Source organism: Hypanus sabinus, chromosome X2 (genome assembly GCF_030144855.1).
Source record: "Hypanus sabinus isolate sHypSab1 chromosome X2, sHypSab1.hap1, whole genome shotgun sequence".
Taxonomy (NCBI): Eukaryota; Metazoa; Chordata; class Chondrichthyes; order Myliobatiformes; family Dasyatidae; genus Hypanus; species Hypanus sabinus.
The window spans coordinates 36,864,557-36,883,403 of NC_082739.1; the positions used below are offsets into that span (position 1 = coordinate 36,864,557).

The 18,847-nt window shown below is 41.3% G+C and overlaps 1 protein-coding gene across 1 annotated transcript in view; it reads left to right on the forward strand.

Annotated features, from left to right (window-relative positions):
* The first annotated feature begins 629 nt into the window (after positions 1-629).
* pde9ab (phosphodiesterase 9ab) overlaps positions 630-18,847 on the forward strand; it is a 92,373-nt gene continuing 74,155 nt past the window's right edge. The window contains exons 1-3 of the mRNA XM_059957268.1: positions 630-694; positions 12,356-12,399; positions 14,716-14,770. Of these exons, the coding sequence (XP_059813251.1) occupies positions 630-694; positions 12,356-12,399; positions 14,716-14,770 (164 nt within the window). The remainder of the gene's footprint in view (positions 695-12,355; positions 12,400-14,715; positions 14,771-18,847) is intronic.

Consider the following 18,847-nt stretch of genomic DNA (forward strand, 5'->3'; position numbering starts at 1 on the left):
TCATGCGGCCACGGGAACCCCTCCAGAGGCTCGGGTTTCCTCTTGTATCCCAAAAGTGCACTGGGTGTTACATTAATTGTCTGCTCTGAATTGTTCCTGGCAAATGGGAGAACTCGAAAGTGTCAGAGGGGATGTAGGAAAACAAAATGGGTCAGAGTAAGATGGTTGGAATGATGGGTGCTTCATGGTTGGCATGAAGCTGATGGGCTGAAGGTCCTGTTTCTATGAGGCATATGTCTATGACTTTATTAAGTAGTTTTGAAGTGTCGCTACTGTTATAGAATTTTACCCTCCAGGTGCCTTTATCACTGACTAAAGCAAGATTTTATTTGCCTGTATGGTCAGGGTGGGGTGGAGACAGGAATGGCCCGTCCTATCCAATGGTCATTATGCATGGAGAGGATGCTTCATGAAAATTTTCATGTTTAACACATCCTTTGAAAAGTGACCAAGTTTAAGTTCCTACACATGATCCTATATACTGAAAATTCTTAATTTATGTGAAATCTGTTGAAGTTCACTGATCCGATTGAATGTGTGGAATCAAAGCAACAGGTTGGCCAGCCTGTACGTGGTCTGTTCATGAAGGCCTTGTCTTTCTTTATTCCATCTTCAGGGACACCTTGATTATGCTCATGGATCAAGATGATGCAATTATATCCATTGACCCAACTATGCCATCGAACACACCAAGGTATGATTTGCTTGGGTATGAACAGTTTAACACAGAGCGATACTGAAGCGGAGGAGTATCACATGGTAAAACTAGTACAGAGCAATTAATACTAGTACATTGATGGTCACTTGAATACAAAGGAACTCAACTACTGAGTTAATCTGAAACCTCACTCATTGATAGCAATTCCATATATGTCCAGAAATATGCAGCATGATTTTCAATGAAAGGAGGATATAGTGTAAGGATCTATGCATCTTTATGCAATCTCGTTTCCTTGAAGCAAGTGATGCCTTTATGTTGGAATAGTATCAAATACTTCAGAAGCATGGTAATTACAAAAAATGTACCAAATGTGTTCTAAATGTGAAAGCGTTTTATTAAAAATACTGTCTTTATATCAGCACCTACAACTGTACAGTGGAGAGTGAAACATTGGTTTCAAATCAATTCCTTTTTGTCAGATCTGGGTTAACTGTTTCCCCAAAATACAGCGTGACCTGATGATTATTTCCAGCATGTACTGTTTTTATTTCTAGCATCTACTTTTTTTTTTGCCTTCCAGCAGTGTTCTCTGAGCATTAAGCAGTCAGCTGTGTTGAGAGGATTGTGGGGGTTGTAAGAATTTTTTGACATTTCAGTTCAAAACCCTGCTTAATGTTTCTTGAACACTCATGGAGCAGTAAGTAAGAAGCCCAAGTAACGACAACTAAGCCAATCTAATAGATTTTACAGAGTCAAAATGGAGAAGAACCTTTTGCTGAAGAGTTTTTTTGAGAGTGCATTTAGAGAGCATATTCTGTACTTGAGGTCAATAATTATAGTAAGTAGCTCAGTTCTTGCTATAGATCTTTGTGCAATATTCTGACCACTTCCAGTTTCATTCCTCCTCTTTACTACTGCCTAACAAGGTCAATAATTTGCCTTCAATTCCAGAGTGAATTCTCTCATGAAACTTGGATTGCTATACATGACATTAATAGATATTTCCCTGTCTACTATTTTAATTACTTCGTTTGAGCTCAATTTGTTCTGTTAAATATGATGAAACCTTTAGATATTCATGTTGACTTTCCATAATCAGCAGATTTCTTTAAATGCTCGGTCATTCGTTTTTAATTAAACTTTCTAATAACCTTTTCACAGCAGGTGTCTATAATTCCCCCCTTCTCTATTTATCTACCTTCCATCACTTTTCTTAAAATACTGCATTTGCCATTTTATATTCTAATAAAAAGGAATAGTCCTTATGTCAGGAGCTTTAAAAGATTATGGCTAACTCATTTGCAATTTCCCTACCAAGTCCTTCTAAAGCCCTTGTGTATTTGTCAGTCTTAATTGCTAATATTTTTTTAACTAATATTGTTTGCTTATTTAGGTTAACTATTTAGTGAGGTCCAACTCTTGATTCAGGCATGTCAAGTACATTATCCTTTCTCTTCACAATGAAGACTTTTTATAGAAAAAAAACACGTCTCTTTTTAAATTATCTATATTATCTTTGACTGTCTTCAAATATAATTGTTTTTTCAAAAATCCTATTCCATTAACTTTGATTAACTCTTGCAAATTTGTGAGACAATAAATAAGTAGATGATTGATAAATCAGAAGTAGCCAGGGACAAAGTTGAATATGTTAATAAAAATGATCAAAAATGTACTTAATTTGAGTTAGTAGATTTTGGCATTCCTTTCCTTTCCTGAAGGGTCTGATGTGCTGAAGCATGGTCCTTAAGTGCCACCCTCTATTGGATACATCTGCTCACGCTCTGCACAGCAGGCTATTCAATCATAAGGGCAAATGCTGCAGGACACAATTGTAGTTCTGCTTGATATTTGTGCCTGTTCTTGCTAGTAGCAGGCTCCTGGCAATACTTTATCACAATGTCCAGGGTGGCAGATATTAAATGTTTGAATAAAATAGAGCTCAACATTCAGATCAACACATTGCAAAGGTTTTTAGATAAGCAGCCTAGAGTATATTTATTAGATAGCTTTAATATGAATCTTGGGCAGAATGAAGCGCAGTACAAGGTTGTTCTCTTAAGTTTAGAAGAAAGGATTATCCCTGACAGAGTTATACTTTATATCATGTACATTGATTTTTCTCTACATAAGAAATGTGAGTGTTTTATATTCTGGACTTCATCGTAGTGGCACTAATTTTCTGACAATTTATAGTAGTTTGTTTAGAGATTTGCTTATTATGGTCAGTTATTGGCTTACAGCAGCACTGTTTGAAGAAGGTGTGCACTGGTACTTTGCTTATCCCTCAGCAAGTGTTCCCAGGAATAAAAGCACTGATATACTCAGCATTTAAAATTGGTCTTTGTAGCAATATATACAGAGAGATGCATTACTGACAATACTGGTGGCCTGTGTACTGTGTTATGTTAGTTCTTGATAAAAGCCAAACCTAGTGTGGGTAAAACTAACATACATTGATTTACAGAACACCTCAATCATGGCTCCATGTGTGTGACCAGTTTGGGAATGTCACTTCAGGTTCTGGGTGAACCACCAGCATTGCACAATGAAAGAGCAGTCCTTTATTATGTACACACATAATAACACATCTTCGTCCTTCAAAGAAAAACCAAACACAAACCTATGTCCTTATAAACCTGCAAGGAACAATAAAGCTTTCCAACACAGATACTTACATTAGCTTCAATTATAATGAGTGAATTTAGTCCCTGATTCACTCATGAACTCTCAGTCAGTCTCTGAGGTTTGATGATCTGCTTTTGTTCTATTTGTTTCCATAGGTGCATTGCTTTCCTTTGCTGCATTAACTTATTATTATTTAATTATTGTTTTATATTGCTATATTTCTTCACTATTCTTGGTTGGTGCGGCTGTAATGAAACCCAATTTACCTCGGGATCAATAAAGTATGTCTGTCTGTCATTAATATCAGTGTCTTTCTGAGAACTCTGATCTATGTGTTCATTTCGTTCACCTCCTTGTGGCAAGATCCTATCTGTTTGTATCTGTTCTTGTTCTTGTTGTGTGACAGTAATTTGTTCCACATGCCTCATAATGGAGCCCTAGACTACATCCATGTGATTAGTGAGTCCTTGCCCAAATTCCAACTGAGTCTGCCTCAATTCACAGAGCTCCTTCTGAGAGTTGCATATCATAGTTAGCAACTTCTTCTGTTGGTTTGTGTTGAACTGTTGTTGTTGTTCTGATCTTTGGGTCTGTGTGGTCTCCCCATCTTCCTTGTTATTTTTCCTCTTCAACATTGGAGAGGATCATGGAGGTGGAAATATTTTTGATTTCCAGTCTTTAACTGGAAGTTGATCCGAGACAGATTTTGAACCAAAGCTGCATGATGTGGAAGCAAGACCGGCGACTTCTTCATCGTGATCTCTCCGTTCAGCCCTGGCGTCCAGACTGTCATGCTAGTCTGGATGACTATATGGTATGGATGTCTATGGAAGCAGGAGTTCTTGTGCTTTACTTACATAACCTCTTTGGAGCTCTCATGGATGCTGTTACAAGTTTTTCGAGTTAATCAGTTAAACATCCAAGCTCCTCGAAGACATCAGCGTACTCTTCCATGAGTGTTGTGTGGTCCTGTTTGGTCTGTGAAGCCACTGAAAACTTTTTCCACTAGTTGAGCTTTTTGCATGCACTCAGACCTAATATTGACTGTACTCTCTTATCTACAATCAGTAGCTGTACCTTTAGGTGCTGGTGCTGCCCCTGGTGCTTGAAAGTCACTATACAGTTTCCTTTTATTGAAACATACTCTCCAGTTTAGACCTCACATCAACTTCTAGCACTGTGTTTAAATGTTTGTTCTTGATAAAAGACAAACTTAGAGTGGGTAAAAGCAACACATATTTATTTACAGAATGCTCCAGCTCCACACAAGCAAGTGTGGCGAGTTCATCAATGTCACTTCCAGTTCCGGGTGAACAGCTATGCACACTGGGAGCTCTATTCTGTACACACATAATAACACTCCCTGCCCTCCTGTTGTTGCCTGCAGCCTGGTCTGAATCCAGCTGCAAATCATCCTATGGTTTAACCGCTGAGAGTTGGTGGTGGGTGAGCATCCCATCAGCCTCCCCCAGATTCTCCCACTCGGGCCAATCGACAGTGGCCAATTAACCCGAATTTCGGAGGACCCAAAGGAAACTCACATAGTCACAGGGTGAATGTGCATACTCCACATAAACAAGGCCTGAGGTTCCGATTTGAATTGAGCCTCTGGCGTTGTGAAGCAGTGGCTCCACTCGCTGTGCCACTGTTTCTCCCTCTCTATGTGAGCAAGCTCTCTGTCCCTGGGGGTGGAGGGGGGAGACTGCAGCTCCCAGCAAGTCCAACAGGAAGATGGGAAGCAGTGCAGAGCGTGGAGCAGGCACTGTTGGTCCCCTAGCGGTGCACGCGCTCCAGGGTATAGTCGTCATCCCCTCAACCTGGTGTTGAGTTTCTGCACTGCTCACCCTACACTAGCTCTGCTGGGATAGTTCATTGCTGGTGGAATGTAGAGCAACACGCAGCCCCAGCAAAGATCTTCTGTAAAGTGCAGTGTGAACATCCCTGTGAGGCTTGGACTGGAGGGCATGGAGTGCAATACCAAATCAGAGCCCTGCAGTGTAGCACTGATTCTGTACTGCAAAGACAGCACAGGTTAAATGTTCTATCTTCAATCTTTTTCCCTGATATTGGAAGCAATTACTATGTTGGTGTTTGTATTAGAATTGTCACATGTAAAGGGATAAAGTGAAAAGTATTTCTTGCATACTGTCCATATGTGTCTTTCAGACAATCACAACCCACCGCAATTCACCTACTGCCAAAATAGGTCAACAGCATATGGTCCTCCATGGTCCTACATTCATTTCAGGAGCATCTGGATAGTCAAGGCACCTAGATCAGACTATTGTCCTGTGATCAATGCTATAATTCCATGCAAACTTTATGAGTTTGTAACTTTATAAGTTATGAGTGACAACAGCTCACATGCTCTAAGCATCAGCAACCATGCCAGTTAGGAAACAATCAGTAGCACGTTACTCTCTAAAAAGAACAGAAAAATCCTTCCTATTCCAAACACGGGGAAGTCTAGAGATGCTGGAAATCCAAAGCAGCCCAGTTAAAACGCTGGAGGAACTCAGCAAGTCAGGCAGCATCAATGGAAAAGAATAGATAGTTGATGCTTCGGGCTGAGAAGGAAGGGGGAAAGATGCCTGAATAAAAAAAGTAGGGGGAAGGGAAACAGGCTAGCTGGAAGGTGATAGGTGAAGCCAGGTGGATGACAAACGTCAAAGGCTGGAGAGGAAGGAATCTGACAGGAGAGGAGAGTGGACCATAGGAAAAGGGAAGGAGGAGGGGTCCCATGAGGAGGTGATAGGCAGGAGAGAAGTGAAAGGTCAGAGTGGGGAATAGAGGAAGGGGAGGGTGGGGATGCGGGGTAGGAATGTGTTACCGGAAAGAGAAATTGATATTCATGCCATCAGGTTGAAAGGTACCCAAGTGGAATATCAGGTGTTGCTCCTCCATGCTGAGGGTGGCCTCATCTTGGCACAAGAGGAGGCCATCGACTGAAACATCGGAATAGAAATCGGAATTAAAATGCTTGGCCACCAGGAGTCCTGCTTGTGGCGGATGGTGTGGAGATGCTCGACGAAGCAAGTACCAGTTTACAATGGGTCTCACCAATGTCGAGGAGACCACTTCGGGAGCACTGGATACAGTAGATGACCCCAACAGATTCGCAGGTGAGGTGTTGCCTCACCTGGAAGGGCTATTTTGGGCCCTGAATGGAGATGAGGCCAGGTGCAGCACATAGGCCGCTTGCATGGATAAGTACCTGGAGGGAGATTACTGGGGAGGGACAAATGGACAAGGGAATCACGGAGAGAGCGACCCCTGTGGAAAACAGAGTTGAGAGGGGAAGGTAAAGTTATGTTTAGGGGTGGGATCCCTTTGGAGATGGCAGAAGTTATGGAGGCTAATGTGTTGGATACGGAGGCTGATGGGGTGGTAGGTAAGGACAAGAGGGACTCTATCACCATTACACAGTGTGACGATGGGGTGAGTGTGGATGTATTGGAAATACGAGTGAGAACAGCATCAATAGTCGAGGAAGGGAAATCCTGTTACTTAAAGAAGAACAACATTTCTGATGTCCTGAAATGAAAAGCTGCATTCTGGGAAGAGATGCAGTGGAGGCAAAGAAACTGAGAAAAAGGAATGGCATTTATACAGGAGATAGGGTGAGAAGATAGGTTGAGATAAGTATGAGAATAGGAATCCTTCTGATACCTTTTGGCTCCTGTCATTAGACTTTTAAAAAGTTATATTTTGATTACAGTACATGTTGGCTACTACAAACCTCATTTGTTCAAAGTTCATACTAAATTTATAATCAAAGTACATATACATCACCAAATAAAACTCTCCGATTCATATTCTTGTGGGCATACTCAATAAATATACAGAATAATAGCCATAACAGAATCAATGAAAGACCGCACAAACTTGAGCATTCAACCATAGTGCAGAAGACAACAAACTGTGCAAATACAAAAAGAAAGAAATAATAATAACAAATAAACAAGCAACTGATATTGAGAACATGAGGTGAAGAATCCTTGAAAGTGAGTTCATTGTTTGTGGGAACATTTCAATGATGGGCAAGTGAAGCAGTGTGTAGGTTATCAGGAGCTTGATGGTTGAGGTGCAATAACTGTTCCTGAAGCTGGTGGTGTGAGTCATGAGGCTCCTGTGCCGCCTTCCTGGTGGTAGCAGTGAGAAGTGAGCATGGCCTGGGTGGTGGCGGGGGGGGGGGGTGTTCCTGATGATGGATGCTGCTTTCCTGTGACAGCATTTCATGTAGATGTGCTCAGTGGTGAGGAGGGCTTTACCCATGATGGACTGGGCCGTATCCACTACATTTTGTAGGATTTCTGTTCCAGGGGATTGGTGTTTCCAGACCAGATGGTGATGCAACCTTCATAATTGTACTTGCATGCTGAGCCCACAACAGGTCCTCCAAAATGATAGCACTGAGGAATTTCAAGTTGCTAACTCTTTCCACCTCTGATGAGGATTGGCTCATGGAAACATAGAAAACGTACAGCATAATACATGCCCTTAGGCCCACAAAGCTGTGCCAAACATGTACTTTAGAAATTACCGAGGGTTACCTATAGCTCTCCAGTTTTTCTAAGCTTCATGTACCTATCCAGAAGTCTCTTAAAAGACCTCCACCACAGTCACCAGCAGCCCATTCCACACACTCTCAGCTCTCTGCATTTAAAAAAAAAATTACCCCTGATGTCCCCTCCGTACTTGCTTCCAAGCACCTTAAAATTGTGCCCTCTCATGTTAGCCATTCCAGCCCTGGGAAAAAGCCTCTGACTATCCACACAATTAATGCCTCTCATCATCTTATACACCTCTATCAGGTCACCTCTCATCCTACGTCACTCCAAGGAGAAAAGGCCAAGTTAATTTAACCTATTCTCATAAGACAATCCAGTCTAGTCAACATCCTTGTAAATCTTCTCTGCACTCTTTCTATAGTTTCCACATCCTTCCTGCAGTGAGGTGAACAGAACTGAGCACAGTACTCCAAGTGGGGTCTGACCAGGGTCCTATACAGCTGTAACATTACCTCTCAGCTCTTGAACTCAAACACCATATGCCTTTTTAACCACACTGTCAACATGTGTGGCAGCTTTGAGTGTTCTTTGGACACGGATCCCAAGATCCCTCTGATCCTCCACACTGCCAAGAGTCTTACCATTAATACTAAATTCTGTCATCATATTTGACCTACCAAAATGAACCACTTCATTCTTATCTGGGTTGAACTCCATCTGCCACTTCTCAGCCCAGTTTTGCATCCTATCATTGCCCTGCTGTAACCTCTGACAGCCCTCCACACTATCCACAACACCCCCAACCTTTGTGCCATCATCAAATTTACTAACCCATCCCTCCACTTCCTCAACCAGGTCATTCATAAAAATCACAAAGAGTAGGCATCCCAGAACAGATCCCTGAGGCACACCACTGGTCACCGACCTCCATGCAGAATATGACCCATCTACAACCACTCTTTGCCTTCTGTGGGCAAGCCAATTCTGGATCCAGAAAGCAATGTCCTCTTGGATCCCATGCTTCCTTACTTTCTCAATAAGCCTTGCATGGTGTATCTTATCAAATGCCTTGCTGAAATCCATATACACAAGACAAGTCACTTTTATTGTCATTTTGATCATAACTGCTGGTTATAACTGCTGCATAGTAAAAATGAGACATTTTTCAGGACCATGGTGTTACATGACACAATACAAAAAACTAAACAGAACTACGTAATAAAAACAACAACAACACAGAGAAAGCTACACTAGACTATAGACCTACACAGGACTGCATAAAGTGCACAAAAACAGAGCAGGCATTACAATAAATAATAAACAGGACAATAGGGCAAGGTGTCAGTCCAGGCTTCGGGTATTGAGGAGTCTGATAGCTTGGGGGAAGAAACTGTTACGTAGTCTGGTCGTGAGAGCCCGAATGCTTCGGAGTCTTTTCCCAGACGGCAGGAGGGAGATGAGATTGTATGAGTGGTGCGTGGGGTCCTTCATAACGCTGTTTGCTTTGTGGATGCAGTGTGTAGTGTAAATGTCCGTGATGGCAGGAAAAGAGACCCCGATGATCTTCTCAGCTGACCTCACTATCCGTTGCAGGGTCTTGTGATCCGAGATGGTGCAATTTCCGAACCGGGCAGTGATGCAGCTGCTCAGGATACTCTCAATACATTACATCTACTACTCTACCTTCATCAATGTGTTTAGTCACATCCTCAGAAAATTCAATCAGGCTTGTAAGGCACGGCCTACCTTTGACAAAACGATGCTGTCTATTCCTAATCATATTATGCCTTTCCAAATGTTCATAAATCCTGTTTCTCAGGATCTTCTCCATCGTGAGAAGATGGCGGTGTGACAGCAGGGCACAGTGGCCACTCCAGGAATGAATATCTGTTATCTGTAAGAAGGGGCCATGCACAATCCTGATTTGATGGAGATGGACGTGTGAAGCACGAAGGGACATCTGGTGGAACTTTTGAAATCCCTGTTTCGCTGCCGCTGCTACTGTGCAATTGGAAAATCTCCGGAGAGGAAGGCCCCGAATCCTCGGCTTTGCCTGTTGTTGGCGGCCGGGGCCGGGGTCGAAGCGCTCGGCAGAGATGGTGCTCGGTGCTCGGTGTCGGAGGGCTGGTCGGAGGCTCGAAGTTTTCGGATGAACTCGGAGTTGGCTGACGTCGGGTGCTTCCAGAGGCTGCATCGGGAAGTTTTGCCGCGTTGGAGGTTCATGGCAGGAAGGGTTTTTCTTCCTTCCGCCGTCTGTGTGAAATGATGGGCTATCGGAGACTTTGAGACTTTTTTTTACCGTGCCCATGGACTGCTCTTTATCAGATTACGGTATTGCTTTGCACTGTTGTAACCGTATGTTATAATTATGTGGTTTTTGTCGGTTAGTCTTGGTCTGTCTTGTGTTTGTGATATCATACTGGAGGAACATTGTATCATTTCTTAATGCATGCATTACTAAATGACAATAAACGAGGACTGAGTGTCCTCCTAATCTAATCTAATCTAATCAATTTACCAACCGCTGAAGTAAGACTCACTGGTCTATAATTTCCAGGGCTATCTCTACTCCCTTTCTTGAATAAGGGAACAACATTCTGCAACCCTCTAATCCTCTGGAACCTCTCCCGTCCCTATTGATGATGCAAAGATCATTGCCAGAGGCTCAACAATTGCCTCCCACAGTAGCCTGGGGTATATCTAGCCCGGTCCCGGTGACTTATCCAACTTGATGTGATGCACCATCAATAACTCACTCTGAGACGTAAGGCGAGATATCGGCTTTTATTGACTGAAGAAGGAACCAGCAGTGAGTGACCATCATATTACATCCTGGAGAATGAGGCAGAGGATCAGACCTCGATCGCCTTTATACAGGGGCCTGTGGGAGGAGCCACAGGAGCAGTCAGAAGGGGGCGTGTTCAGACAGGCACATAGTTCACCACATGATGCTTACCAAAAGCTCCAGCACATCCTCTTTCTTAATGTCTATATTCTCAAGCTTTTCAACCCACTGTAAGTCATCCCTACAATCGCCAAGATCCTTTTCCATAATGAATACTGAAGCAAAATATTCGAGTACCTTTGCTATTTCCTCCAGTTCCATACACACTTTTCCACTGTCACACTTGATTGGTTCTATTTTCTCATGTCTTGTTCTCTTGCTCTTCACATACTTGTAGAATGCCTTGGGGTTTTCCATAATCCTACTTGCCAAGGCCTTCTCATGGCCCCTTCTGGCTCTCCTAATTTCATTCTTAAGCTCCTTCCTGCTAGCCTTATAATTCCCTACATCTCTATCATTACCTCGCTTTTCAAACCTTTCGTAAGCTTTTCTTTTCTTCTGGTCTAGATTTTCAACAGCCTTTGTACACCAAACCAGGGGCTCATGGACCTCTGGTTTCCTCCTCCTGTAGCCAATAATAATCAGCTCCTTGGTCTTGCTGACTTTTTGTAAGAGGTTGTTGCTGAGCGACCAATCAAACAGATTTTGAATCTAACTGTTGGATATTAAGGGTGATTGCCTGTTTTGATGCAGTAAAGCACTTGTCATCAATATGAAATATTTTCATATTTCCTTTACAGTTCCAAATTCTTTACTTATAATGCTACCTCCCTATGTAAACATAACAGCTGTTTTTACCCACCCTCTAATGCTGTGTCACCATGGCAGTTTCAAGTTTGCATATACAACTTGAATCATAAATATTGCTCTGGGAATTTTAATGGAAGTTTTCAAATAGTTTATGACTTACACACAGTGGCCACTTTATTTGTTAGAGAAGGTACCTAATAAACTGGTCACTGAGTGTATGTTTGTGGTCTTCTACTACTGTAACCCATCCACTTCAAGGTTCGATCTGTTGTGCATTCAGAGACGCTCTTCCGCACATCATTATTGTAACCTGTGGTTATTTGATTCACAGTCACCTTCCTGTCAGCTTGAACCAGTCTGGCCATTCTCCTCTGACCGCTCTCATTTACAAGGCATTTTTGCTCACAGAACTGCTGCTCTCTGGATCTTTCTTGCTTTTTGCACCATTCTCTGTGAACTCTAGAGACTGTCATGTGGGAAAACCCCAGGAGCTCAGCAGTCTCTGAGATTCTCTGACCACCCCAACTGGCACCAACAATCATTCCACAGTCAAAGTCACTTAAACCAGATTTCTTCCCCGTTCTGATGCTTGGTCTGAACAACAACTGAACCTCTTGACCATGTCTGCGTGCTTTTATGCATTGAGTGCTGCCACACGATTGGCTGATTAGTTATTTGTATTAATGACCAGGTGTACAGATGTACCCAATAAAGTGGCCACTGAGTGTAGATTGGGGATCTGAATTTTGTTTGTATGATTTAATAAAATTCTCTGTATAATCCCTCAAGGAATTTAATCAGTTACTGTGAATTCATTTCGTAGTCATGTTAATGTTAAACTGGACAAGGATATTCAGCTGGTATTTATTCATTTAATTTATGTAAATTATGTCAGAGTTCTCTCAGTCTGATGCAAATTCATTGCTATCTCAGATTTTACTTATCTCTCTTTCTTTCTAGCTCTCCTTACAGAGTGGTTCCTCTCAGTGCTGGACAGCTTACAGGTATTGATCTTTAGCTGTGTTAATTGAAACCCCTGTTGGATAATGGAGCAGCTGATGGCAAGAAACAAGATTTATACATGTTCACCAGATCGGTTGTTAGATGAATTTGTTGCTGAATGAGGAGAGATTCAAGTGCCGAAACCAATTGTCTGTGGCCTTTAGAAGATCAAGGGGTCTTTTTGTTCCAATTAGACTGTATAAATGTTGTATCCTTCCTGTTACCTCATAGCTGAGGAGAATTTTCTTCAGGGGATTGCAAATCTTTGTAATTTTCCATTTTACAGAGGATGTGGGTACACTGTCGAAACTGAGTCTGACTGAATTGCATACCACATTCAAAAAAATAGGGATGAAGTGAATGAGTTTGAAGATGGAGCAGACTTGTGATTCAGAAAATATAATTTATTTGTGTATTATTGTGTTCTGTTCTTTCAAAGTATCAGTATGTTTCTTCATTACAATTATAAAGTAATCATATGTCTTGCTTTGAGGTAGGGCTTCCTTTTGTCTCTATCTAATCATGGGTTTGCAATTTATAAACATAAAATGGAGAGGAGTTGGTGTCCGTTGGCAGAGATTGTGGAATCTGGGGAAGCAGGAGCATCCTGTCGTCTTTAACACATCCTTTTATTTAAAAAAAAATATGTTCCAAAAATTTCCTCCAATTCAATTTGAGCAATGCCATGAGAACAGCTAATTTAGCAGGAAGTAAGGAAGTTATCTGATCCACAGGCCATTCACTTTGTAGACTGAACAGCTGGCGTGCTCTATGGCATGGTAGCTCGTCATTATAAGAGTAGTCAGTTCAGTCTCGGCTCAAACCTAAAAGAATGCGATTGTACAATCCCTGATCTGTCTGACAGTTTGTTGCACTTGGACTGTTTTCAAACTGTGCATATTTTTGGTCTCTTGACCTAAATACAAATCGGGTAGCACTGGAAGCGGTCTAAAAGAGATTCACCCAGCTACTTCATGGGATGAGAGGGTTGTCCTGTCGAGAGGCTAAACAGTTTGGATCTGGATTTGTTGGAGTTTAGAAGAAGGAGAGGTGCTCTTAATCAAACATAAACTTTAAGGAGGCTTGACAGGCTAGATGTTTTCAATAGTGGGACACTCCCAAACAAGCGGACATAGTTTAAATGACCCATCCCTTCTCTTGCAGTTGAAGTGTGTCAGAATTTCTTATATCAAAAGGTGGTGAATTTCAGATGTTCTCTGCTTTTGAGGGTAGTGGAGGCCAGATCATTAGATATATTTAAGTTGGAGATAGTTGAATAATTGAAAGATTGTGGAATTGCGGTTTGTAGGAAACTGAGATGAAAGACGAGCTGAGTCCTGAGGTAGATCAGCTATGATCGTATTTAATGGTGGAGCAGGCTTGAACAGCCTAATAGCTTACTCCTGCTCCTATATCCTTGTATTTTTCTAATTTTTAAACTAAGAGTTGGAAACGGGAAACCTTCCCACCAGCAGAGCATATATTTAAATTAAAAGCTCATTGCTTTACTTCGAGACAATGGATAATCATGCATGTTGTACAGGTGCTCTTTCAACATGAGGTTCAGTTTTTATTCAAACCTCAATGCTCAAAACCGCAGTGAGCAAAGCATTTCTAAATGGTTCTACTGCTTATTCCTTGCCAACTGTCAGTGACAAAAATCATTGCTTTTTGAACAAACACACGCAACTGGTGCTATTTAAAAGCTGTTTGATCTAAGCAAGGTGCACGCAACTGACACTGTCCCAAATAAACAAAGGGAATCTAGGCAGTTTTCTCCATTCAATTTTGTTCTTTAAGAGTTGTCCCAAATAAGTGGCTGCCCTGTTTAACTGATGGCCCAGTTAACCAGAATTCACCATATATGGTGAAGGAAAATCACTGTAGAGAAAGGACTGGGTGGATGGAGGCTGGAACTTGTTAGTTACTCTGGTTAAGAGCTAGCATGGACATACTGGGCCAAATGGTTTCCTTTGGTGTTGTAACCATTCAGTGATACCATGACTCAACTTATTTTCTGGAGTGTATTTGAACATTTTAGAAAGCCTGGCCGTTTATCCAGATTTGAAGAGTAATTGATCATAAGTTGATACTGACATGACAGCAGGTCTCAGGTGATGGTCATCTTCAGGCAGAGATAATTCCAGGATGAACCATTACTGAACAAGATCCCTCTACCAACAACCACACTCCAGTTCCATTGTTCATAATCTTCATTGTGAGACAAACTCAGGAACCCTTGGAAAGCAGATGTCACTAAAGATTTGACGGTGTTTCATGGCTTCTGGCTTATATCATTACTTTCTTTCTGCCTCTAGAAGAAGAAGACTTGCTACAGAATGTTCTGACCCAAGTTGCTGACCAGTTTTCAAGGTAATCTTTAAAATTTCAACTGCCTTCTCACGCTGCAGTTGCTGATTAATTCATATGGTTTCACTGACACTGATAGCCCTAGTGAATCTCACCTCAGAATCTCACCTGCTGAAGGATTTTGGCCCAAAATACCCTTTTCCCAGAGATGCTGCCTGGCCTTTTGAGTTCCTCCAGCATTTTGTGTGTGTTACTTGGATTTCCAGCATCTACAGATTTTCTCTTGTTTGTGAGTGACCATTCATGTATGAGCTGCAGAGTGATACTAGAAATCTATTCAACTGCAATGAAGCCTCTTCTTGCCCTTATGATGTCCAAGTTCATATTCAGCCAGGGTCAGTAAATGGAAATGGCTGTATGATTTCCCTTTCCATCCTAGTTTAAGGAACACTAAGGTTATGTAATGCATTTTATTGCACATCCACCATGTGTCTCCCAATCCATTCAGTGATCCATGTTAAAAGAAGAGACAAGACCCTCCACATAAAAAGTCACAACACCTTTCCCACTTGCAAATCCAAAATACAAGAGGAGTTTTGTGTGATGCACTGGAGCACCAGTGTTCTTTGTTGTGTTCTGTACACGTACACGTACCGTGGGTTACTCATAAAGACACATATTCTGGAAGAACATAACTAGGACTTTTATTTAACAGCAAACAGCAACCACGTTTAATGTACAAGCTTCTCGATCATTCTGTCCATTCTGCGCATGCTCTGAACTCTATCACATGACACATGATATCACCACATCTTCATTTCCTTAAAGAAAAACAATTATCAATATTAATCAAAACAAATGCATAATTTAATATGTCTCTATCAGTCTCTCTGGGGGTTTATGAACATGAGTAGACCTTCTAAGTGGTTCACACAGTTCTTGTGTTTCGTTGTTATTTTCATGTTTCATCTGGTTTGCATCAGTTAACTGAAACTCTGAAGTTGGCTCTTTCTTGAGGTCTTTGCGATTTCTTCTTAACACTGCTCCTTCTTCTGTTGGGACCATGTATGATCTCGGTTGTAGTTCTTCAGGTACTGTAGCTTTCATTCTGTCTTGTATCCTCACTTCATCTCCTTGGTGAGGTTCAGGTAATGGACAAGAACATCTGTCAAAGTATGTTTTCTGCTTTGCTTTGTGTTCATCTTTCCATCTTTTCATTTGTTCACCTTCCTCTGTTCTCAGGAGGCTCTCATCTATTGGCAGATTGGATCTCAAACGGCCTCCCATCAAGAGCTGAGCAGATGAAAATCCACATTCAAGTGGAGTACTGCGATAGGCTAACAAAGCTTTATAAAAAAACACCTCCTCTATCTTTTGCTTTGTGCATCAGTTTCTTGATAATTCCTACCGAATTCTCAACTAATCCATTGGACTGAGGGGAAAATGGACTTTTTGTTGTAAGAACAAAGCCCCATTCCTGAGCAAAATGTCTCATGCATTCATCATTGAATTGTGGACCATTGTCTGTGAAAACTTCATCAGGTACACCATGTCTGGAAAAAACTGATTTCATGCATGTAATTACATTCTCTGCTGTTGTTCTGCCCAAACCACACACTTCAGGGTACAAGGAGTAGTAATCTGTTATTAATAGATAATCTTTGTTGTTAGTTACATAAAGATCAACACCTACCTCTGATAGGGTCTCTGAGGACTAGGATGTGGATGAAGGGGCTCCTTAGGGTTGTTAGTTTGGTATTTAAGGAATATTTGACAAGAAGCCAGCAATTCTGCAATTTCTTGATTCATCCTGGCCAAAACATCACTTCCCGCGCCCTTCTCTTACATTGTTCAATACCTAGGTGGCCTTCATGAATTTTCCCAAGCACTTCTTTTCGGAGACTTTTAGGAGTCACAATTCTGCTACCTTTGTACAATATCCCATCCACAACAGAAAGTTCTGATCTGTGGTTCCAATATTCTTGTATTTCTAAGGTCCAGTCATGCTTATTATCTGGCCATCCATCCATCACCGCTTGTATTCCCTGACTGAGAATTCTGTCCTTCTCTGTCTCAAGACACAGCAGTTCCAACGTTTTGGGAGCAACAGGCAGAGTTTCTATGACCATATCAATAAATACCTGAACATCAATAACGTCCCTGTGACTGCCTTTTGTTATTGGATCCACAGCTCTAGAAAGTGTGTCAGCCGTGTACATGAATTTTCCAGGTGTGTATGACACATTCAATGCATATCTTTGCAATTTGATCATCATTTGCTGAATTTGCAAAGGACAGTCGCTTAAAGGTTTATTAAACAATGCAATCAAAGGCTTATAATTGGTTTCAACATCAATAGATAGCCCTGTCACAAACTGATGAAATTTCTCACAAGCAAATATAATACTGAGCAATTCTTTTTCCATTTGGGCATACCTTGGATCAGATAATGCAGGAGATGAATATGCCACTGGTAGCCATTCCTGATCATGTTTTTGGAGTAATACTGCCCCTAAGCCTGCTTGAGATGCATCACATGAGATTTTGATGGATCTCTCAGCATCATAGAATTTCAACACAGGTTCTTTGGTGAGCACTTTCTTGAGATTTTGCCATGGCTTCTCCTGTTCATGATTCCAGCTCCATTCATTTTTCTTTTCTGTTAGCTGCCTCAATGGAGCAAGCTGTTCTGAAAGATTGGGTATGAATTTTCCCATGTAGTTGACCATTCCCATGAACCTTTGAACATCCTTTTTACATTGTGGTCTTGGCATGTTCTCAATAGCAGAAACCTTCAATGGATCAGGACGCACACCCTCATTGCTGATGATATCACCCACAAAGTTAAGTTCAGTCAGTCCTAGCTGACATTTGTCATTATTCAACTTCAGATTTGCCTTGCGTGTTGCCTCTAAGAGTTGTCTAAGTCTGCTCTTGTTTAGATGATCCCCAAACAGTAATATCGTCCATGGAAGTATCCACACAATCAATGTGCTCATACAGCATGTGAATGGTTTGATGGAACACTTCAGGAGCTGATGCAATTCCAAATGGAAGCCTAAGAAAATGGTATCTGGCAAAACGAGTGTTAAAGGTACACAACATTGAACTTGGTTCATCTAGTTTAAGTTGCCAGAATCCAGAGGATGCATCTAATTTACTAAAGTACTTTGCATTAGCAAACTGTGACATAATTTCTTTATGAGTAAGCAATTTGAAATGCTCTCTTTTAATGGCTTTATTCAAGGCTCTCGGATCTAAAGAAATCCTCAGTTTTCCATTTTTCTTATCAACAATAACAAGCGAATTGACCCATTCAGTCAGTTCATCAATTTTTTGTATGACTCCTAACTGTTCCATTCTGTCAAGCTCTGTTTTCAGTTGATCACATAATGCAAAAGGTACTTTTCTACATGGATCTACCACGGGTGGCACTGTGTTGTCAATTTTAGTCGTGTGTTCTCCTGGAAGACAATCAAGCCCTTTGAACAAGTCCTCATACTCTTTCATCAAGTCACTGTATTCTGACTCTGTGTCACTATCCAAGACAAAAACTCTTTCACCAAATTCGGTCTGTCACAGGCAGATAGACCCAGTATTGACTGTACATTTTTTTGGCATGACCACAAATGAAAGCATGTGCACGATATTTTTGTGTGATACTTTTGCCACACATGTTCCTTTAACTGGAATGTCTGCACCTGAATACCCAGTCACTTGTATATTTGTCTGATGTAACTTTGGTCTTGGCTTTAATGTATTAAACTCAGATTCTGCAAGAACATTTACTTGTGTTCCAGTATCCAATTTAAACAGAATATTGTTTTGTTCACTTGCAATGGCATAGTCCAGTCATTCTTACTTTGTTTGTTTTCACAAAGCACATCTATGTAAAACTCCCCACGTTCATTTTCAAGCACTGCATTTACGTGTTTTATTTCCTTTCTACTTCTGCAACAGCGTGAAAAATGATTAATTTTACCACAGCTGTTGCACAGTTTCTGATACGCTGGGCACATTTTAGGTCAGTGCTGCCGCCCACAGCGATCACAAAGTTTTTTTTCTTTCAGATGACGTCTTGCTCTCTGTTGCTTTCATTGCCACTTCATTATTTTTTCTAATAGGTTTGCGCTTTACAGC